The sequence below is a fragment of the Dipodomys spectabilis genome, unplaced genomic scaffold (assembly GCF_019054845.1).
Source record: "Dipodomys spectabilis isolate Male_0828 unplaced genomic scaffold, ASM1905484v1 ptg000375l, whole genome shotgun sequence".
In the NCBI taxonomy this organism is placed as follows: Eukaryota; Metazoa; Chordata; class Mammalia; order Rodentia; family Heteromyidae; genus Dipodomys; species Dipodomys spectabilis.
Window position 1 is genome coordinate 583,755 of NW_024871052.1, and position 22,998 is coordinate 606,752.

Here is a 22,998-nt window from a genome sequence, read left to right on the forward strand (position 1 = left end):
GAGCTCAAGGCTGGCCCAGAGTTCAGGCCTCAGAACTAGCAAAATAAATATATAAATAAATTAGGCCATACGTTGACTAAGGTTGTTTTAGTAATTACGCATTGCTGGTGGTTCATGCCTACAATCCTAGCAACTTACAAGAGCCTGAGATCTGAGGACTTCAGGTTTGAAGCCAGCGGGTACAGAAACGTCCCGTGACACTCTTTATCTCCAATGAACAGCAAAAAGCTTGACGTGGTGGTGTGGCTCAAGTGGCAGAGCACCAGCTGTGAACAAAAAGGCAAAATGAGAGAGTGAGGACCTGAGTTCCAACCCCCGTACTGTCTGGCACACACTCTTCCTGCCCTCCTCACTTCCCTAATTCTCTGAGTAAACCCCCAACTCGTGTCTGCACCCAGGTCACTTCACCCCCGCCCTTCACCCTGAGTCTCTTTGACAAGTTAGGGGGTGCCTGGAGAGGCCTGATGGGGGAGACCCCTGGAACTCGGGCCTGGAGTCTCAAACCTCTGGTTCAAGTGTGAGGTAGGGTTTGGCCTCTGGATGGCACATGGGGGGGTAGAAGGCAGCCAGGCCTGGTCTCGAACTCGTGTCCGCCCCCCCCCCCCAGCGCTCCCCACTGCGAGCAACAATCCAGATACGACTGCAGAACCATCCACCCTAGTCGCGAACCCCTGGAGCGCAACCGTTTCTAGATGCTGGGCCTCAAGTCCTCTGCCCGTGAAACGGCGATCTCAGCGACCGGTTTGGAGGCCGCCAGGCCCAGCACCGCCCCGCGCCGGCCTCCCGCGCCGGCCCCCCGCGCCGCGACCCGGGCTGGCCGCGCCCCAAACCTCGCGAGGCTCGCCGGCGCGGCCAAGCCCCGCCTCCTGTCTGTCGCGATACCAAGGCGCATGCGCAGCCCCCCCCCCCCGTCCCCTTCTCTCCCCTCCCCCTCCCTCCCCGCCCGCCGCCGCCGCCGCCGAGGCGCGCTGGGGGCAGGGGGCGGAGGGGTGAGGGGGGGGGTGGGAAAGATGGAGCTCGCCGCGCCGGGCTCGACGGCGGCCGCGGGCTGCGGGGCGGCCGGGCCGTACCACGGCTCGGAGGAACGCGAGGGCCGGGGGCCGGACGGGGCGCGCTCCGACCGCGAGAGGGCGCGCCGCCCGTGGGAAGCCGAGTCCGGCGCGCCGCCGGTCGGGAGGGAGGAAGGTGAGTCGGGGTCGCGCGCGCGCGCGTGCGGGCCGCGGGGCGGGGGGGGGGGGGGGGGGGAGGCTCGTCATCCGGGACCCTCGCGGAGCATGAAGGGAAGCCGGGGGCCCCCGCGGCCCCGGACACACACACACACACACAGCCCAGCCCTGCGCGGGGCCCCCGCGGCTCCGGGCACACCCCCGGCCCGGCCCGGCCCGGCCCGGCCCGCCTCCCCCCGGCCCGGCCCGGCCCGCCTCCCCCCGGCCCGGCCCGGCCCGCTCCCCGCACCGGGCTGCCCGAGGTTAACTTGTTCTCTTTTATTTTTTTTTCCTTCCTCCAACGACCGAACTGCAGCTTCTTCCCAACTCCAGGACTGGCTCTGAGCCTCCCGCAGATTCCCGACTCTCTTCCCCGTCCCTGCCTGTCCCCACGGCCCCCCCCCCCCGTCTGCTCGCCTCCCCTCCTTCTCTCCAGGCCTACACTTCTGAAAGATCTAGAAGCCATCTCCATTCCCCCCCCCCCCCCCCAATCCCCATCCCATGTTCCTCCTGGCCCCCGGCTGGCCTCAATTTTCCAAGATGTGGGCCAGGTGGCCGAGAAACTGGCCTCGAGGTGTAGTTTGGCTCCAGCTTTGTTTTATTTGCTGGGGTCTTGTTTGTGCCCTTCCTGGGGCTTGACCTCAAGGCCTGGGTCCTGTCCGCTAGGTGTTTTGGGGGAGCAGGGGTTGTTTAAGGCTGACGCTCCACTTCCAGCTTTTTGCTAGTTGATGGGATTAGCCTGGACTTGACGGTCAGGGCTGGCTTCGAACCTTGATCTTCTGATCTCAGCCTCCTAAGTAGAATGACAGGGGAGAAGCCACTAGCTCCCACCCCCTGCTCTGTATCTTACGCTTCAGGCAGACTTGTAGGGAACGAGTGTCATCCAGATCGGGTAGGGAATCACTTCTGGGCTGCAGCTTCCTGGCTTTGCTCTGAATGTGAACTGGGACACTAAGAAAACATGGGAGGCAAAAAGAAGACTTTGGTAAGAGCTGGCCTGATCTGGTTGTGTAGCCCTTTTCAGGGCTCTTTCCTGAGCTAGCTAATGCAGATGTACAGGAACTATATCTGGGCTCTTTTGCTAATCCTGTTAAATATCTAACTGCAGGGAAATCAGATTTCTCTAGTGGTTTCTTTGCTGAGCATACTAATCTTAGAAAGCTGAGAGAGAGGAGAGGGAAAAGGAGAGAGGATCACCCTGGTTAAAATTGAATTATGTCCATATCCAAGAAAGAAAGACAATTTAGATATATACTTCTCCAATCTAACAATAAGTCTAGCCTGACTCTTAAATGAATATGTATATTGATTCTGAGTCCCTCTTCTATCTTTAAATATGTTTGGTGCAAAGTTGCCTCCTTCCACCTCATTTCTTTTTCATTAGTTTGACCTTCACTTATGGCTGCTCTGTTCATAGGAACTGCTGGGCATCAGAGCTAACGATGAGGAAGATGCTCCCTTTGCCCTGCAGCTAATTGCAGCCCAGTCCAAAAATAGTTCCAGTAAGGGATGCAGTGACTGAAGGATGTCTTAAGAATGGGGGTGGCTGGGCACCAATGGCTCACACCTGTCATCCTAGCTACTCAGGAGGCTTAGGTCTGAGAATCAGGGTTCGAAGGCAGCCTGGGGAAGAAAAGTCCCCAAGAGGCTCTTCTCTCCAAATAATCACTCAAAAACTGAAATGAGGCTGTGGCTCAAAGTGTTAGCGTGCTCGCCTTCAGTAAAAAGAGCTCAGAGACAGTGCCAAGGCCCTGAGTTCAAGCCCCACAGCCGACCCAAAAAGAATCAAGATTGCTGGGCACCTATAATCATAATTACCCAGGAATCTGTATTCTAAGGGCTCAAGGTTCAAAGCCATCCCAGACAGAAAAGTCTATGAAACTCTGTGATCTCCAAGTAACCACCCAAAAGTCAGAACTTGAGCTGTGGTTCAAATGATAAAGTGAACAGCTTTATGGGAAAAAGTTAAGGGACTGTGCCTAAGCCCTGAGGTCAGGCTCTAGCATGCGTGCATGTGCATATGTGAGCGTGCACACACACACAGACATGAAGTATGGAGAGGTCTTTTATTTTTTAATTTTTTATTGTGAAAATACCGTACAGAGGGGTTACAATTGCATGGGCAAGGTAATGAGTATATTTCTTATCGAGCATTGCTGCCTCCTCCTTTTTTCCCCTTCCCATCCTGGAGAGGTCTTATAGTAGCTTCTGTTTCTCGGATTTGACCTGTGATTATCTAGGTAATCTCCAAAAATCACCTCATTAACAAACACAGATATGGCTGTATTTTGTGTATGAAATTTTTTTTTCTACCTTAATAATACTGGAATTGGGCCTATTTCAGGAGTCAAAGACAAAAAGGCCAAATAGTTTAACACAAGACAGACATTCTTACTCCTCTAGTTACTTAGACATCTCAAGGATCAAAAGAACTGGGAAGAAGCTGCAAGTGAAATGTGCTGAGACTGAGGGAAATTTATCTTTATCAGAAAAGCACAGTCACAAATCAGCAACATAAGCTTCCACCTTAGAAACTAGAAAGATCAAATGGAAATAAGGCAGACTGAGAAAGATAAAACACCTCATGCTTTCTCTCATAGGAGTCTTGACCTTTAAAAAAAAGAAGATGAATGTAAAAAAAGAAAGTACCAATGGGAGGGACTAACAAAGGGAGGAGGGCAAAGGGGAGAATGGGTAAATAAGATAGTAGTTTATTTGCATGTATGAAAACAATCATAAAACCCATTAAAAAAAAAAAAACAGAGAAGGATAAGGGGGGGAAAAAATAGAGGGGATGGCCAGGCACCAGTAGCTCATGCTTGTAATTCTAGCTACTCAAGAGGCTAAGATCTGAGAATCACGGTTCAAAGCCAGCCCAGGCAGGAGAGTCTATGAAACTGTTACCTCCAATGAACCACCAGAAAACTGGAAGTGGTGCTGTGGCTCAAGTGGTAGAGCTCTTGCCTTGAGCCGAAGAGCTCAGGGACAGCGCCCAGGCCCAGAGTTCAAGCCCCACAACTGACAAAAAAAAAAAAAAAAAAGGAATGATTTTGATTGAGGCATATGTGCGTATGTAATTATGGAATACCAATGAACTGCCTTTGTACAATTAAAGTGTGCTAATTAAAACAAAAAAAATAGCCCTCCCAGAAGAAATTTAAAGGATTTTAAGAAAATATTTTAAACAATTTTATGTCAGCAAATCAAACAACTTAGATGAAATGGACAAATATCTAGAAAGACACAAATGAAAAATGATTCAAGAAGAAATAAAAACATTTGAAGCCAGGTACCAGTGGCTCACACTTGTAATCTAGTTACTCAGGAGGCTGAGATCTGAGGATCATGGTCCGAAGCCAGCCCAGGCAAGAAAGTCCATAAGACTCTTATCTCCAATAAACTGCCAGAAAAAGAAGTGTTGCTGTGGCTCAAGTGGTAGAGCACTGGCCTTGAGCAGAAGAAGCTCAGAGACAGCGCCGAGGCCCAGAGTTTGAGCCCTAAAACTGGCAAAAAAAAAAAAAGAATACAAGTGTCTCACTGTGCAGAGGGACCAGTTCCAAGATTGGATGCTCTATCCACCACTTTCTTGGTGTATCCAAATTCACAGAGACTCAAGTCCCTTACATGCAGTGACAAGGAACTAACAGATTCTTTCTACTTTACCTGTAATACCTATCATAATGTAAATGGTAAGTTAGCAGGTGTTATGCGATATTGTTTAAGGAATAATGATAAGAAAAAAAGTGGGACAAAAATCCCTATGAGCCCTGGGTCTGGTGGTTCATGCCTGTCATCCTAGCTACTCAGGAGGCTGAGATCTGAGGATCATGGTTCAAAGCCAGCCCAGGCAGGACAGTCTGTGAGACCCTCATCTCCAGTTAACCAGAAGTAGCTCTTCAAAGTGGTAGAGCACTAGCCTTGAGCAAAAAAGCTCAGGCAGCACCCAGGCCCTGAGTTCAAGCCCCATAACCAACAACAATGAAAAAAACAGGTCGCACCAGTGGCTCCCATCTGTAATCTTAGCTACTCAGAAGACAGATTTGAGGATGGAGTTTCAAAGCTAGCCTGGGCAGAAAAGCCTGTGAGACTCATCTCCAATCAACAAATAAAAAGATAAAAATGAGGGGCTGGGAAGGTGGCTCAGTGGTAGAGCACTTGCCTTGCATGCATGAGGCCCTGGGTTCAATTCCTCAGCACCACATAAGCAAAAAGAAAAAAGCCGGAAGCCGCATGCTGTGGCTCAAGTGGTAGGTAGAGCGCTAGCCTTGAGCTGAAGAGCTGAGGGACAGTGCCCAGGCCTAGAGTTCAGGCCCCACGACCGGACCCAAAAAAAATAAAAAATAAAATACCTTTGTGTGGTGCTTGAACTTGGGGCCTAGGCACTAATCTTGAGCTGCTTTTGTTCAAGGTTAGCACTTGAGCCACAGGTCCACTTCTGGCTCTTGACTGAGCATTTTGTTACAGATAAGAGTTTCACGGCCTTTCCTGCCCAGACTGGCTTTGAACCACGATCCTCAAAGCTCAGCCTCCTGAGTTGCTAGGAGTACAGGTTTGAGCCACTGGTACCTGGTTTAAAAATACCTTTTCTAGTGTGTTCAAAGGTTTTGTTCTGTTATTCAGTACCTGCCTTTGAAGTAAGACCGCACTGCTGAGGTTGCTGTTGCCAACTCTGGTGTTCTCTTCTGCCCTCTAGTGGAGCACATGATCCAGAAGAACCAGTGTCTCTTCACCAACACACAGTGTAAGGTCTGCTGCGCCATGCTGATCTCCGAGTCCCAGAAGCTGGCACACTACCAGGTATGCCTTGCTGCCTTCGGCATGCTGTACCTCTCAGACCCCGTACCAGCCTGCACTGCTCCCTGGTTTGCACGGTGACACCAGCAGACCCTGCCTTCATGCATGTTGGCTTGTGCCTTGAACAAATCTCTCTCCCATCTCGCATCCAAATCAGAATCATCACTATGCGTATCTTCCCTCACAGCTCGGTACACAAGGACGTATGAGCTTTAGTTTTAAATAGACCTCAGTTTGAATCACAACTCTGCTATTCCTTGTGTGCAGGAAACGTCACCATCTTCAGACTCGGTTTGCTCACATATAAGGAGAGAATGGTTGTTTTCTTGTCAATGGTTGTGAAGATTCAGTTTAGTAACATGTAAAGCGCCTTGCAGAGTAGAAACTCAGTATTGTGCTTTCTCCTTTACCTTTTCCTCCTCAAAAGTTTTTGTGAGGATGAATCTAGTGTTTAGGGTTTGGGTTTTTTTATTTTGTTTTTTTTTTTTTTGGTCAGTTGTGGGTCTTAAACTCTGGGCCTGGGTGCTGTCCCTCAGCTCTTCAGCTCGAGGCAAGCAAGCGCTCTACCACTTGAGCCATAGTGCCACTTCCAGTTTTCTGAGCGGTTTATTGGAGATAAGAGTCTCAAAGACTTTCCTGTCCAGGCTGGCTTTGAACCGCGATCCTCAGATCTCAGCCTCCTGAGTAGGCAGGATTTACAGGCATGAACCACCAGCGCCCAGCTGAATCTAGTGTTTTTAAGAGCTGAAGTAAGCTCATGGTAGAGCACTTGCCTGAAATACCTAAGGCCCTGGGTTCGATCCTTAACACCAGAAGGGGAAAAAAAAAAAAAATCTAGCATTTTTGAGTGCATTTGGGAGCTAAGGGTGTAGCTCAAGTGATAGAGCACTTGCCTAGCAAACACCAAACCTTGAATTCAAGCCTAGTACCACAAAGAAGAAGAAGAAATGGCATTTGGCTATCTTTGATCTTTTTCCTGGGTTCTTGCAGAGCAAAAAACATGCCAACAAAGTGAAGAGATACCTAGCAATCCATGGAATGGAGACATTAAAAGGGGAAACGAAGAGGCTAGACTCAGATCAGGTAATACAGCGGCCATGTTGAGACCGCTCGCTTCCTGATGAACCCGGCACACAGGTTGGTGTGGCGAGAGAGCGTGGGCGCCCAGTCAGACTGCAGCTCCTGCCTTGTGTAACTTGGGCAGATCATACTACTCCTCTGAGCCTTGGTTTCTTCCTCGGTAAAAATGAGGATGCTAATGCTAGCTCCCTTTTCAGGGCCTTTGCTTACTAAAAATGAGAGGTTTACCCGAAAGCACCGGACAGAGCCTGGCACTTGGTTGGGACTCTAGTAAATGAAGCAGTTAGACATTACCACCCAGTGGTTTGTTGGAACAGGATGAGGAGCTGCCCAAGAGAAAGTAGGAGAAGCCTGGCTGCCTCCTTCTTGAGAGCCCTGGAAAAAAGAACTTTCAGCACCCGAATATTTTGACTAGGCAAAGAAAGCAAATGCCCCCTCTCATTAAGAGATAATCACAGTAACTATATGCCCCTTTGGTTCGGAATTGCTGTAAGAATTATGTTGGAACAAGCCTCAGTCCCTTGGTCGTACGATATAATGTGGGAAGTGTTACCTACCATGGGATGAGTTCAGGCTCCACACTGTACTGGAGTGGATGACCTTGAGCAAGTCCCTTAACCTCTCAGAACTTCACTCAAGAAGTGGAGGCTAATTAGGAGGCTGAGATCTGGGGATCCCTGTTCAAAGCCAGCCTAGGCAAGAAAGTCTATGAGATGATTAACTACCAAAAAATCCAGGAGTGGAGCAGTGGCTCAAGTGATAGAATCCTAGCCTTAAGTGAAAAAGCTAAGGGACAGCACCCAGTCTCTGAATTCAGGCCCCAGTACAGGCATTAGAGATAGATGGATGGACAGACAGACATCATAGACATGATTCCTACCTCTTAAGGTATTGTGAAGTAAAATTCCAGTTCCCAGTCCATGCTCTATAAATAACAGTGTACTCCACAGGTACACTGTTGGCTCCTTTTGTACTGTTGCATAGAAGGGCTGTGCTTGTCCCTTTTAGAAGTTTACTGGACTCATCCCTCGCTACTCTTAGTATGACGTAGCAATCAGGGACACAGAAGTCACAGTACTCTGAAGTCACCTCACCTTCTTGTACATCAGTTCCTTCAGCTCTTGGGGTGGCTAAGTAGCCACCAGCACAGCCACCTACTAAGAACCGCCAGGCCCAGAATGTCAAAAGCGCCCAAGCCAGCCAGGTGCCACTGGTGCATACCTGTAATCCCAGCTACTCAGGAGACTGAGATCTGAAGACTGCAGTTTGAAGCCAGTTTTGAAAAACCAAAAAACCTTCAGTGTCTACCGCATGGCCAGCTCCAGAGGGCGGGAGGGCTGGGAAACAGATGAGCTAAACAGTGCACATCCAAACCTGCACTGGAGCTCCCAGCCCGCACTGCGAGACACTGTTTATAGTAACAGTAGGTATGCCTGAGGTCTCCTAGTAACCCTGGGAGGAGTGCCAGATTAACTCTTCCCAGAATACATAAAGGGGCTTGATAATTCTTTGCTGAATTAATTTTTTTTTTTTTTTAAATAAGAGTTTCCCAGCTAGGTGCTGGTGGCTCCCACCTGTCATCCTAGCTACTCAGGAGGCTAAGATCTGAGGATCATAGCTCGAAGCCAGCCAGGGCAGGAAAGTCCTGAGCCTGTCATCTCCAGTGAACCACCAGAAAACTAGAAGTAGAGCTGTGGCTTAAAGTGGTAGAGCGCTAACTCTGACGGGGGAAAAACTCAGGGACAGCACCTAGGCCCTGAGTTCAAAGCCCCATGACCAACAGAAAAAGAAGTTTCCCAGATGAACAGCTCATAGTTAAAACTGGGCCTTCAAAGATTAAGTGGACATAATACTGGGCAGGAAAGGAAGGCAGAACCTTCTAGAATGAACCAAGAAAAGCCAGGAAGACACCGAATAAGATGCTAGGTAGTAGGGGGAGTATGAAGTAGATCATAGCAGAAAGTAGCTAGAGAAAAATCCAGAAAGGTAGGTTGGGGGTTATAACGTGTACAGGGGTTTCAGGTGCCCATTAGCCTCTGGGCAGCGGGGGAATCATTGAAGACTTTCCGGCCAGCCGTGGCATGACCAGACCTGTGTTCTCTCTCCCAACCAGAAGAGCAGCAGAAGCAAAGACAAGAACCAGTGCTGCCCCATCTGTAACATGACCTTTTCCTCCCCTGTCGTGGCCCAGTCGCACTACCTGGGGAAGACCCACGCAAAGAACTTAAAGCTGAAGCAGCAATCCACTAAGGTGGAAGGTACTGGTTTTCCTGAGTAGTGCTCTATTGGGACCCCGCCTGTCCTCAGGGCTGCACTGCCATAGCTCCCCAAGATGTCACTGGGGCCACACATGTGGAGAGGTAGAGCCCGTTACAAGTATCTTGAGTAGGCTGGGCACCGGTGGCTCGCGCCTGGAACCCTGGCTACTCAGGAGGCTGAGATCTGAGGATCAAAGCCAGCCCAGGCAAGGAAATCCAGGAGACTCTTAGCTCCAGTTAACCACCAGAAAACCAGAAGTGGAGCTGTGGCTCAAGCGAGAGAGCTACAGCCTTGAGGGGAAAAGGCTGAGGGATAGTGCCCAGGCCCCAAGTTCAAGCCCCTGGGCCAGCACCTTGGAAATGTGGCCTCAAAGTTGTCCCCCCCACTTCCCTTCAGTTTTTCTCACTAGAAGCTTCTGCCCTTGAGCTCTTATCCCGACCAGTAATTAGAACACAGGAATGCCAGAGTCCTCCCGCCTCCGCTCGCTGTGGGCATCCATTCTCCCTCTCTTGCCTCTCCTGCCTCGTGTTTCCCTCCCGCCAGCCACCTGCTCTTATTAGTGTGTGTTCCAAGTTGAAAGCGAAATCCCTGTCCTTTGCCCAGGCTCAGGTTATGTCCTGCTCGCTTTAATCCTCAAAAAGCTGCCTGTTCTCAAGACAGGGACTTGACTTTCAAAGCAGAATTACTTGAGTGGCGCTTGGAGTGCCCAGCCAGCTGCTTGCAGCTGCCCCGAGTTCACGCTCCGTGCGGTGGCTGCTTTATCTCCCCACCGCCGAGCCCAGCCCTCGCTTTCATCCGCCTCACTCCTGCCTTGCTGGGGTTGTTAACCTCCACTCACCGCAATTAGTCAAGACTGCAGGTTCTTTGATCTTCAGTTCCCTTTTTTAATTTTTTTTTTCCCTTGGTGATTTTTTTTTTTGCGTCTCCATTTTAGACCAAGAAGTAGACTACACAGTTTGTAGTCCTTCTGATCCTTCTGTTTTACCGTATTTCAAAAACAAGACAGCCCTATTTTAGAAGACTTTGAAGATAGGGTAGAAAATCTATTCATAATTACATCCTCGCTTAGCACACCCAAATGTAGTTATTCATACTCTGAAACAATCAGACAGAGACTTTGAAGTCGCTGTGGACCAGACTTCAGTCCTGATCCTGTTATTTACCATTTGTATGACTTTCGTGTCTGAGTTTCCTGTAAAATGTTAATTTTAATTTTACTGTTAATCTGTAGATGGTGAGGCAACCATAATTATTAAACACCCAGGGCATAATAGATACTCACTAAATGGCAGGCATTATTATTGCCATTATTTATTGTGATTATTCACATTATTGTCACCATTAAATTAGCGAGTGGAGTTCCCTCAAATGGCAATTGTTGACCACCACCTACAGCACGTCCATCAGTCTTGCTTATGGTCAAGTCATCGTTAACTTAGACAAGTTTTGTTTCAAGTCAGCATTGGTACCAACCCTGTACCATAATGTTTAAGCAGAAAGCCAAGGGAAATTAGCTTAAGAATTGGACTTTATTAGGCCTTAGACTTGTCTTTCCACAACTGAGGAAATGCTCGAACATATCCGATTCTAAAACTTCCATACTAAACAGAGTATTCTCCATAATTGCTTTCAACCTTTGCTATATATAGCTATGTATTTATTTACATAGCTGTTTTCATGGTGCACTCAGAACCCCTCACCCTGCTTTTGCTTTTATTTACTTGGATATTTCATGGCATGAAATGCCATGTCATGTTATTTCACAAGTTTATAACTGTTCCTGAAATTCAACATGTCTAATTGAAAGTAATGTAGCTAGCATGTTATAGAAAATAAAGAGAAGAGCTGGGTGCTGGTGGCTTACGCCTGTAATCCCAGCTCAAGAGGCTGAGATCTGAGGACTGAAGTTCATAGACACCCTGAGCAAAAAAGTCTGTGAGACTCTTATCTCTAATTAACCACCAATAAACCAGAAGTGGTGCTGTGGCTCAAAGTAGTAGAGCACTAGCCTTGAGCTCAGAGACAGTGCCCAGGCCCCCAGTTGTAGGGCAAATATATAGAGAGAATATAAATAGATGGAAAGAAAAACTATCATAATTTTGTGATTCTAAGAGATCCATGAAAAATTGTTCCTCCTATAATCTTTTGTTATGTTTATGCATGTATATCTGTTTGTTTGTTCTACATATCTCTTAAGTTGACTCCGCGTGTGTATACATATAAATGTAGGATGTTAAATACTGTTTTTATAAAATAATACATTCATCATGAATAATTACACTTCAACCTATAAAAAAGAAAGCAAGCCGGGCGCTGGTGGCTCACGCCTGTCATCCTAGCTACTCAGAAGGCTGAGATCTGAGGATCACGGTTCAAAGCCAGCCTGGGCAGGAGAGACCGTGAGACTCCTATTTCCAATAAACCACCAGAAAACTGGAAGTGGCGCTGTAGCTCAAGTGGTAGAGTGCTCACCTTGAGCTGAAGAGCTGAGGGACAGCGCCCAGGCCCAGAGTTCAAGCCCCACGACCGACAAAAAAATAAATAAATAAATAAATAAAAAATAAATAAAAATAAAAAAGAAAGCAAAATATCACCCAGATCCTACTATCAAGAGAAGTACTGTTAGTCAGGTACCAGTGGCTCACACCTAGCTACTCAGGAACCTGAGATCTGAGGATCACAGTTGAGAGCCAGCCCAGGCAGGAAAGTCCATGAGACTCATATCTACAATTAACCATAAAAAGCCAGAAATGGAGTTGTAGCTCAAGTAGTAGAGCACTATAGCCTTGAGCACAAAAGCTCAGGGACAGCTCCTAGGCCCTGAGTTCAAGCCTGAGGACTGGCAAAAAAAAAAAAGAGAGAGAGAGAAAGAGAAGCATCGTTAATAGGGGGATGACATTTCAATATGCCAGGACATATGTACATACATATGTGTGTGTATGTGTATATATATATATGTATAGATTGCAGGGTCTATTAACTGTGGCATGGCCGTATTATAGATACTGTTACCTGTTACATATTTTTTATTTAATATGACACATTTACCCATGTTAGTGAAAACTTTTGTAAACAGGTTTAGTGACTACATGTATCATGCTACATGTAAGCATTCCTCCTTTTCTTGTATAATAAAGACTCCTATAGGTCACATCCCTAGAACATTCTTTCCATATTTCAGGGTATTTCTTTTTTTGTCGGTCGTGGGACTTGAACTCTGGGCCTGGGCGCTGTCCCTCAGCTCTTCAGCTCAAGGCGAGCGCTCTACCACTTGAGCCACAGTTCCACTTCCGGTTTTCTGGTGGTTTATTGGAGATAGGAGTCTCACGGTCTCTCCTACCCGGGCTGGCTTTGAACCGTGATCCTCAGATCTCAGCCTCCTGAGTAGCTAGGATGAAAGGCGTGAGCCACCAGTGCCCGGCTTCAGGGTATTTCTTGAGAGAAAAACAACAGTTCTGATTTTTTTGTGGATGTCCACTCCAGCTTTCCTTAACCTTTCACCTCTGGTGCTTTCCTTCAGTATGTTTTAAAGAATGACCTTAGCTGGACTCACTCCTGTGATCCCAGCACGCTAAGGCAGTATATATATACATATATATATATATATATACACACATAAACATATATATGTGTATGTGTGTATGTATATATATATATATATATATATATATATATATATATATACATACACACATACACATCATTATTTATCTCTCTGATGTCAAAAATCTGCCTTCAGGTCAAGTGCTGTAGCTCATGCTTATAATCCTAGCTACTCAAGACTTACCTCCAGATAACCCCAGAAGTGAAGGTGTGGCTCAAGTGGTAGAGTAGCCTTGAGCAAAAGAGCTAAGGGACAACTCTCCAGGCCCTGAGTTCAAGGCCCCGATACCAGCATTTTTTTTAATGTAGAAAAAAATGGTAAAATACCTTTTATTCTTTATGCCTTTGATCTTTTTTCCATGTTTTTTAATGAAATTGAGGATATCAGAAACAACTTGCTTTATACTTGCTTTTTCCCCCCCTTTTATACATTACGAACTAAATATTTTCTTGTAGAATATTCTACCCCATGTACTTTACTTTTGAAACTGGCTGAAGGGACATTAAGATTTCTTTTTTTTTTTTTTTTTTTGGGTCCGGTCGTGGGGCCTGAACTCTGGGCCTGGGCGCTATCCCTCAGCTCTTCAGCTCAAAGCTAGCGCTCTACCACTTGAGCCATAGCTCCACTTCCGGCTTTTTTCTTTTTCCTTATGTGGTGCTGGGGAATCGAACCCAGGGCCTCAGGCATGCAAGACAAGCGCTCTACCACTGAGCCACCTTCCCAGCCCGACATTAAGATTTCTGTAAAGGAAAAACTGCGGGGAAAGCTAGCAGGTTCCAGGCAGCGGGTTCCAGCTAGCTGGCGAAACCCTAAAATCGTCCCCAGTGGAAGTAGTCTGTAGGTGACAGAATATCTAAGCCATCCCATCCCTCTGGGAGTGCTTTGGAGCCCCTCCCCTCCTCCACCACCCATGGGGGCTCCAGGTCCCCCATTTCTATTAGTGTGGCTGTATTCACACCGTACCAGCCACATGGACTCCTTTACAAGTCGTGTAATCCATGTAAGATGGCAGCAGCAGCAACGTTCAGCATTGGGATCTGCACTTGCCCAGACTAGGCTCCGGTCAGCTGACTCCCTGGTCAGCTGATTCCCTGGAGTGGTCAGGTGTCCCCTGAAGGTGAACGCATGCGCCTAGCTTTCCTGTCTGCTCCCCGCTGTTATTGAGCAAGTCATTGTACCTGTCTGGCCCTTGATTTTTCTCTGTCATATGCCAAAGCGATAACATACCTCATAGGAGTAGTTCTAAAGACCAGAGCAGGGTAAAATGTATGTACAAAGTGTGTCCCTGGGCTGGGACACACTGGCTCAGCGGTAGAGCGCTTGCCTAGCATGCATGAAGCCCCGGGTTCGATTCCTTACTACCACCTAAACAAGCTGGAAGTGGTACTGTGGCTCAAATGGTAGAGTGCTAGCTTTGAGCAAAAGAAGCTCAGGGACAGTGCCCAGGCCCTGAGTTCAAGCTCCAAGACTGGCCCAAACAAATGTGTCCCTATAAATGGAATCTTTGCTCTTCCTCACTCTGCCTGCGATGTAGCCTAAAAGGCACATCCAATATGGCTGCCTGAGCCTGCGTCTACACTAATGCATCGGTCCCTGCTCTGTAACTGGGGCACTCTGCAGTCAGGAATATGATTCCCAACCTTGAGGCTGGGAAAGTGGCTCCATGGTAGTGTGCTTGCTTTGCATGCACGAGGCCCTGGGTTCGATTCCTCAGCACCACTTAAGCAAAAAAGGCCGGAAGTGGGGCCGTGGCTCAAGTGGTAGAGCACTAGCCTTGAGCTGAAGAGCTGAGAGACAGCGCCCAGGCCCAGAGCTCAAGACCCACTGTCTTTGAACTTTCAGGATAATCCTAAGGGTTGAAAAGACCACGAGCATGCAGCATGCATGCCTGGTCTGTTAGGCAATTCCATGGCAGAAATCAGAGCTGTGTCCGGGGAACCAGGAAACCAGGATCCCCACCTAGAGTAGCCAATGCTGTTGAACAAGTTAGCTGCTCTCTGGATTCCCTCCCCACCCTGTCCACTTTCCCCACTCACACATCGTATCGTGTGCCCGACAGTAGCAGGGCCTCATCTGCCTGTGTGATGAAGTAGCCATCCTGCTGTGTTGTTCTTCACTGTACTCAAAAGCCCGGTGCCTTCTGGGTCTTCATTGTTTGTTTGAACTCTCTCGCCACAGCTCTGTCGAAACGCCTTATAAATCCTTTCCTTGTGGCCTCCACCTTAGCCTTGCACCAGAGTAGAGAGATGATAGACCCAGACAAGTTCTGCAGCCTCTGCCACGCGACCTTCAACGACCCCGCCATGGCTCAGCAACACTATGTGGGCAAGAAACACAGGAAACAGGAGACCAAGCTCAAACTCATGGCACACTACGGGCGGCTGGCAGACCCTGCCGTCACCGACTTAACAGGTGAGGAGGCCCACACCCAGAGCTGGGGCAGGTTTTGAACTGCAAGGGTCGGGGAGAGTACTCCTTGGACCAGCCCAAGTGCATGCTTCTCCTTGGGTCTTCTAAAGTAGGATTTGTAGGAAGTGATGCTGTGGCTTCAAATGATAGAGCACTTGGGGCTGGGAAGGTGGCTCAGTGGTAGAGCGCTTGCCTCGCATGCGTGAGGCCCTAGGTTCGATTCCTCAGCACCACATAAGCAGAAAAAGCTGGAAGTGGCGCTGTGGCTCAAGGGGTAGAGCGCTCGCCTGGAGCTGAAGAGCTGAGGGACAGCGCCCAGGCCCAGAGTTCAAGCCCCACAAGCAACAAAACTAGTAAAGTAGGATTTCACGAGCTCAGATGCCTTAGAGAGACCAGGCAGGGAACTTCAATAAGCAAAAGCCAAGAAGGATTGCACACTTGGTTTGGGGTCCAGAAAAGCTGTCAGGGGAGGGAGAGGATCAGCCTGGTTCTGTGCAGACAGAGCCTGCACGCCAGGCTCTTGTCCTGGCTCCACTCACAGCCCAGCCATTTGGAAAAGGGCCACCTGGTCATCAGGACAGCCCTGGAGTGAGCCAGGCCGTCTTTGAGCCCCAAAAGGACAGATCGATTGATTTTCCTGACAGATGTGTGCATGAATTACTGCTGTGACAGGCCGGGCAGGTGGTTCACTGGGCCTGGGGGACAAGTACAGACCCAGAATTCCAGAGCATGGAGGCGTCTGGGGTTCTAGGCAGCCACCTCTGCCTCCTCCCCACCCCCCCCCCGCCCCCTCATCCCCCCAAGTTCTCAGGCCTGAAAAGCAGCCTGATGACGTCCTCTCCGGATTTGGTGTGTTTCAGCCGGGAAAGGCTACCCCTGCAAGACGTGTAAGATAGTCCTGAACTCCATCGAGCAGTACCAGGCTCACGTCAGCGGCTTCAAACACAAGAACCAGTGAGTAAGCAGCCTTTGAAACGGCCAGGGCCTGCGGCAGGAGCTTGGGGCTTCTGAGACAGAACAAAGCCGGGGGAGTTGCCCGTTTAAGAGGAATGCTGTGGCCTCTCTCAGTCAGCAGCTGAATCAGTTAGCAGGAAAAGTGTCTCCTCTCTTTTTCCTCTTTGGACCTGCTGGGCCGAAGGTTTTAGTAGAGAAGCTTGGATGGTTTCCTTTGTGGCTTTCCTGGTCCCTAGCAGTTTGACTCCAGAAAGCTGTTCCTTCCCCTGCCTCCCCCCCCACCCCCATCTCACCTCCAGCTGGTCCTTGTAGAGGGACAAGAGCTCCCCCTACAGGCCGCAAACCAGATCAGGCCATATTCTTCCACTTGCTGATCCACCGCTGGGGAAAATCCCCCCCCCCCAAGTCACCAGCCCCTCCCCCTCACCGTGGTGTTCTGATGGAGGAGACAGCCAGGTGGAGGGCCAGGTGAGCAGGAAGTCACATGCCAGGCAGATTCGCTGGGGTTACGTTTGCAACAGCCCTGGCGGATGTTACTCATTGAGCCAAGCGAAGGAAAGATGGTGAAAATACAGCGCATTGGAGTAAAAAATATCTTTGGCTCTGTCTACCCTGCCTGGGTTTGCTCCTCCCACACTGTCTGATCTTCTTCCTTCCTTGGAGGTATCTTTAGTTTGCAGAGCACTGGGGGCTGATTTTAAGTACAAATTTTAGATAAGCCCCAGCAGCCCAGCCTGGCGCTCACACAGTATTTTGGCATAACTCCCTTGCAACTTGGCTGGAGACAGTTTCGGTAGAAACCTAGAGCCAGCCAGAGTCCTGCACGCAAACTACTCAGAGTTGAAAATGCGGCTGTTAGTCCTGTGTGGTAGTGCACACCTGTAATCTCCACACTGAAGAGGCTGAGAGAGGATCAGGAGTTTGAGGGCAGCTATATAACAAGACCCTGACTCAAGTGACCAGTGCTTCTTTGAGCCTGTACTTGTGTAAGATCAAAGCCCCAACCTGAGCTGGTGGCTCGCCTTTGTAATCCTAGCTACTCAGTAAGCTTAAACTTGAAGGACTGAGGTTCAAAACTAGCCCGAGGGCTGGGAAGGTGGCTTAGGGGTAGAGTACTTGCCTTGTATGCATGAGGCCCTGCGTTAGATTCCTCAGCACCACATATGCAGAAAAAGCCAGAAGTTGGCGCTGTGGCTCAAGTTGTAGAGTGCTGACCTTGAGCTGAGTAGCTGAGGGACAGCGCCCAGGCCCAGAGTTCAAGCCCCATGACCAACGCCCCCCCAAAAAAGCAGGGTCCTCTAGTTACCTAGATTTAGAGCAAGAATTCCTACCCATTTGATTCCCAGCCCCATTCATTTCCTCTGCCTCCACCAAATGGAACTCACTGGCTATACCTTCCAGACGGCACAAGAGCCAGAGGATTTATGAAGCTGCCAGAGGCAGCAGGTTGCCTGTAAAGATCAATGTTCATTCTCTAGCCAGTATTTACTCAGCAGCAACAGGCCCTGTCTGGGTAGCCGAGGCTGCAGCAGGACCCCAGAGCAACATTACCCTGGGTCCTCCCTTCCAAAGTAAGAGCTCCAGGGGCTGGGAAAGTGGCTTTGTGGTACAGTGTTTGCCTAGCATGCATGAAGCCCTGGGTTCAATTCCTCGGTGCCACATATACAGAAAAGGCTGGAAGTGGCGCTGTGGCTCAAATGGTAGGTTGCTAGCCTTGAGTACAACAAGGCTCAGTGACAGTGCCCAGGCTCTGAGTTCAAGCCCCAGGAATGGCAAAAAATGTTTTGTTTTTTTTTTAAGTAAAAGCACTGGTGGCTCACAGCTGTCATCCTAGCTACTCAGGAGGCCAAGATCTGAAGATAGCAGTTCCAAGCCAGACCAGGCAGAAAAGTCCCTGTGAGACTCTTATCTCCAATTGAGCCACTCAAAAACCGGAAGTGACACTGTGGCTCAAGTGGTGGAGCTCTAGCCTTAAGCACAAAGAGGCTCAGGCACAGTGCCTAGGCCTGAGTTCAAGCCCCAGGACTGACAAAAATAATCATCATCATCCAGTGGATGACTTGCTTTCAGTAAGAAATGGGGTGATGTGCCTCTCATCCTAGCTACTCAAGAGACTGAAATCTGAAAACCAGAAGTGGCGCTGTGGCTTAAGTGGTAGAGCACTGGCCTTGAGCTGAAGAGCTGAGGGACAGCGCCCAGGCCCAGAGTTCAGGCCCCACGACTGACCAAAACAAAAAACAGAAAAACAAAAACGGGGTGATGGAGGATGCGCACCTAGCGCCATGTCAGGTACAGAAAGCATCTTGCTTCTTGTTCTAGCTTACTAGGAGGCCGACATTACTGAGGTAGGCTGCCATTGCAGGCCCGTGCTGAACCTGTGCTGTCTCCAATTACAGATCGCCAAAAACAGCCACATTGCCCTTGGGCCAGATTCCAGCACAGAAGCAACACATCTCAAAGGACTCCCAAGACACCCTGGAAGCCTAGAGGTGTTTCTGCCCAGCCTCGGCCTGCCCCCTCCCGTGGGACCACCGGGAGCCAACTTCCTGCCACTGTGGCAGGCCCTGGAAAATGAGCAGGCAGAGCACAAGGCAGAGCCGGATGGCAGGGAGTTTCTGATGGGTCCACTCCTTGGTTTGGGCCCAGGAGGTCACAACAGTAGAGGCCCGGGTGTTGAGAGGAAGGGCTGGGGGCAGCGTGGAGGCTGCTCTTCCCCTGCCCCTCTAAGCCACGTGTCTTGGCCCCCCCCCAACACCTGTCTTTCCTTAAGAGCTGTCCCCACGCACCAGGCCTGGCCTGTGGAGCCTTGAGGTTTGGTGGGGCTGGCAGCAGCCAAGGAGAAGGGCTGTCACGCGTGTTCTTGGAGCTGGCGTGACATCCACCTGCCCGCCAACACACACCGGCCTTCCTGAGCCTTGGTGGCCTGGTGCAGGTTTCTGCCCCTAATAGCGGCTTCACCCCTGTGGCCTGTCCCTACAGTCCCTATGGTGCTAAGATCTGCAGCAGCCAGGGGGCCGGGGCCGGGAGGGGGGCGGCGAGGAGACAAGTTGGGGAATAAGCGGGAGCCTCTGCCTGGAAGGTCACAGGGGGCTCCCACAAAGACCCTGCCCTCCTCTCCCAGAAGGGCCAAAACCCAGGCTCCCCTCCTGCCACATGCCCGCTGGCCCAAGGGTTACCTGCTACCTGTCCACCCTCCTGGGCAGCAGCCTACCGGTCAACTGCTGGGGTTGCTCCTCCACCCCACCAGGAGCCCCAGTGTCAGGGAGCCCCGGGAAGCCTGGGAGCTTGGGGTAGCCTCCCGCTTCCACAGAGAGGAAGCGTGTTCCCCCACCCCAAACCCCAGGTTTCTCTGATCACCTCTGTGTTACAGCCTGGCACTTGGCTGAACGTGGAGGGTTCCCCCCTCCCCCCCCCCCCCCCCCCGTGGCTTTAGAATGGGAATTGCAGGAAATGCTGTGTGCGAGGCCTCTCCATTGGGTTAAAGAAGCCCCACCACTGCCGTGGCCGCCTCCACCCGTTGCCCGTCCCCTCCCAGGCCTGTGAGCCACCTGTGTGTGTGCATGGGTGTGAGTGTGTGTGTATGTGCGCGTGCGCGTGCATGCACACTCAGGCTCTGTTTCCTGGTCAATGAATGGTCCAAATAAAGAATCTTCTGCGAGCCGGCCTGCAGCGCTGCAGACCTGGAGCTTGGGACCCTGCACTGTGGGATCTGATTTATCTTTCATACCGCTCAGCTGCTCCTCCAGGGCTTAATGTAGGAGATACAGATGGACCTGGGAGGGTCTGTGTGTGTTTGAGGCATTCTGCTGGTGTGTGGCGGACCGCAGGGTACAAGGAGGAGACAGGAAGCCAAGACAAGGGCAGTGCCCCAAGGCCCTCCCTTCGGGACTGGCCATCTCTGCTTCCCTCCCCACTTCGGGACTGGCCATCTCTGCTTCCCTCCCCACAAGGGCTTTTTCTGCCTAGACACCCACGGGACATAATCAGAGACCTGGTGGTTCTTGGAAAAGTCTTTTCCATGACCCAGAAGTAACAGGGAGCCAGGTGCTGGTGGCTTACACCTGTCATCCTAGCTACTCAGGAGGTTGAGGTCTGAGGATCACAGTTCAAAGTCAGCCTGAGCAGAAAAGTCCATGAGACTCCTATTTCCAGTTAGCCACCAGAAATGCAGCTGCGGTTCAAAGTGGTAGAGCCCTAGTTTGGAGCAAAAAAGCCTCAAGAACAGCACCCAGAACCTGAGTTCAAGCCCTACAACCAACTCTCAAGAGAGTCCCCAGGCCCTGGAGTCCAAGCCCCAGGACTGAGGCGCACACAAGGGAAGTGGAGCTGTGGCTCAGGCAACAAGAATCTTGAGCCAAAAAGTTACACAAAAGCTCAAGGCCCTAGCCGGGCGCTGGTGGCTCACGCCTGTAATCCTAGCTACTCAGGAGGCTGAGATCTGAGGATCGCGGTTCAAAGCCAGCCCGGGCAGGAGAGACCGTGAGACTCCTATCTCCAATAAACCACCAGAAAACCGGAAGTGGCGCTGTAGCTCAAGTGGTAGAGCGCTCGCCTTGAGCTGAAGAGCTGAGGGACAGCGCCCAGGCCCAGAGTTCAAGCCCCACGACCGACAAAAAAAAAAAAAAAGCTCAAGGCCCTGAGTTCAAGCTCCAGTACCAGCACACATACAAGACGGGGGCTGGGAAGGTGGCTCAGTGGTAGAGCGCTTGCCTTGCATGCCTGAGGCCCTGGGTTCGATTCCTCAGCACCACATAAGCAAAAAGCCGGAAGTGGCGCTGTGGCTCAAGTGGTAGAGCGCTAGCTTTGAGCTGAAGAGCTGAGGGACAGCGCCCAGGCCCCACGACCGGACCCAAAAAAAAAAAAGGGAAAGAGTTAGGACCTTAAGACCTCGGGAGCCCTTCGTCCAACCCTTGCTGTCGATGGTTCTAGAACATGACTCCACTCAGCCCAAGCGTGAGGTCTCAGCTTGCCATTCTCTGGAGTTTCGTGCCAGAGTGCTGGCACGATGGGGCTGTGCTGAGTAACCAGGCAGAGACAGGAGGGTAAGGAATCAATGCAGTGAGGCTGGCCTGACCCTGGACTCAGCCCTGGGAGAAGGAAGGAAGGAAACTGGAATCCTGCTCTCAGCCCAGACCTAGGTGCAAAAGGAGGGAACTACAGTCAAGCAGCAGCCATGAGGTACGAGATTAGGGGCCGGTGGTAATGTGAACATTGCTGACAGCCTCGTGACCTACAGCCTTTATTCTCTTTTTCCTTTTTTTTCTTTGTGCCAGGCCTAGGTGGCACTGCCCCTGAGGTTTTTTTTTTTTTTAACTTAAGGCTAGGGCTCTTACCACTTGTGCCACAGCTCTACTTCTGACTTTTTGTGGCTAATTGGAGGTAAGAGTGTCAGTGACTCTCCTGCTCTGGGCTGGCTTTGAACCGTGATCTTCAGAGCTCAGCCTCCTGAGTAGCTAGGATGGCAGGCGTGAGCCACCGGCACCCAGTAGTTTGAAGTTCTTTATTGTTGAAAATGAAGCTGGAAGAGACCCCAGTTTCTTTCCAAAAGTGGATTAAAGAAGAAAGTCCTTCCCTCCCAGGAACTGTTTCCACCCCACCCAGACCCACCAGTGCAGGGACTAGTATCAAAAATTAGGGGGAAAAAAAACTTTCCAGAGCCTGGAGCAGTGGCTTAGCCTGTAATCCTAGCTACTGAGGGGGCTGAGATCTGAGGATCGCAGTTCAAAGCCAGCCCAGGCAGGAAAGTCTTCAGTTAACTACCAAAAATCTGTAAGGGAAACTGGCTCAAGAGGTAGAGTGTTAACCTTAATGGGATAAAGCTCAGGGACAGCACCCAGGCCCTGAGTTCAAGCCCTAATTACTACAATGTACACATGTACACACGCGTGCGTGCACGCACACACACACAGAAAAAAAGACCACCGGGCACTCACCCAGCTCAATGTTTGCCCTGGGAGCAAAGCGCAGTCCCCCTGCTGGCCACTAGGTGGAGACGCCACTTCGTTGCCAGGCAAAATGGAGCAGCCTCAGGATCTTCCTATTTCCTATTGGATAAATGCCCAAAGCAATAGGGGAACTTAGTTCCTAAGGCCCTGCATTTGATACTTCACTTGGCCCTCCAGGCAACAGCAAAGGGCCTGATTTCACGGGAGAAACCTGGGGCAAAGTCTTAACCGGCTTTACAGAACCCGGGAGCCTCACAGAGATTTGACCCCAAACTCAGAATTCTTGGAATCCTCTGCTGATTAAGGAAAGCTCTGTCAGAACCGTCCTGGCGGGCTGTACTTTCAGTTGGCCTGTCAGCAAGCTCTATGCCCTTCCTTTTAATCTTTTCCTTTGAGGGACACAGACATTTTCTCTCCCTTCTTAAGCCCAGCCAGCCCTTGGGAAAGATGGGTCTTATTTTCTGGTTGCACAGAGCAAGCTGTAGGACTACCTGGGAAATTAGGGCCCTCCGTTTGGAGAGCTGGTTACTTGAATTTGAACTTGAAGCTTCAAACTCTCTCTTGGTTTTTTTTCAATCCAGGCTGGTGCTGTACCATTTGAGTCACACCTCCACTTCCTGTGTTGTGTTGGTTGACTGGCAAGAAGAGTCTCAGGGATTTTTCTGTCCTGGCTGGCTTCAAACCATGATCCTCAGATCTCAGTCTCCTGAGCAGTTAGATCTACAGGCATGAGCCACTGGTGCTTGGG

At 50.2% G+C, this 22,998-nt stretch overlaps 1 protein-coding gene across 4 annotated transcripts; it reads left to right on the forward strand.

Annotated features, from left to right (window-relative positions):
* The first annotated feature begins 1,010 nt into the window (after positions 1-1,010).
* Positions 1,011-20,003, forward strand: Znf346 (zinc finger protein 346). Of its 4 annotated transcripts, none has more exons than XM_042667134.1 (7): positions 1,011-1,185; positions 5,899-6,002; positions 6,990-7,082; positions 9,193-9,337; positions 15,121-15,354; positions 16,212-16,305; positions 18,702-20,003. In XM_042667134.1, exons 1-7 carry the CDS (start codon positions 1,011-1,013, stop codon positions 18,790-18,792), a joined length of 936 nt encoding a protein of 311 aa, XP_042523068.1. In that variant the 3' UTR covers positions 18,793-20,003. The 4 variants fall into 4 exon arrangements, with proteins under 4 accessions (XP_042523068.1, XP_042523069.1, XP_042523070.1 ...); XM_042667135.1 differs by having other exon boundaries at positions 15,169-15,354; XM_042667136.1 differs by having other exon boundaries at positions 16,212-16,309; positions 18,702-18,783.
* The last annotated feature ends 2,995 nt before the right edge of the window (positions 20,004-22,998 follow it).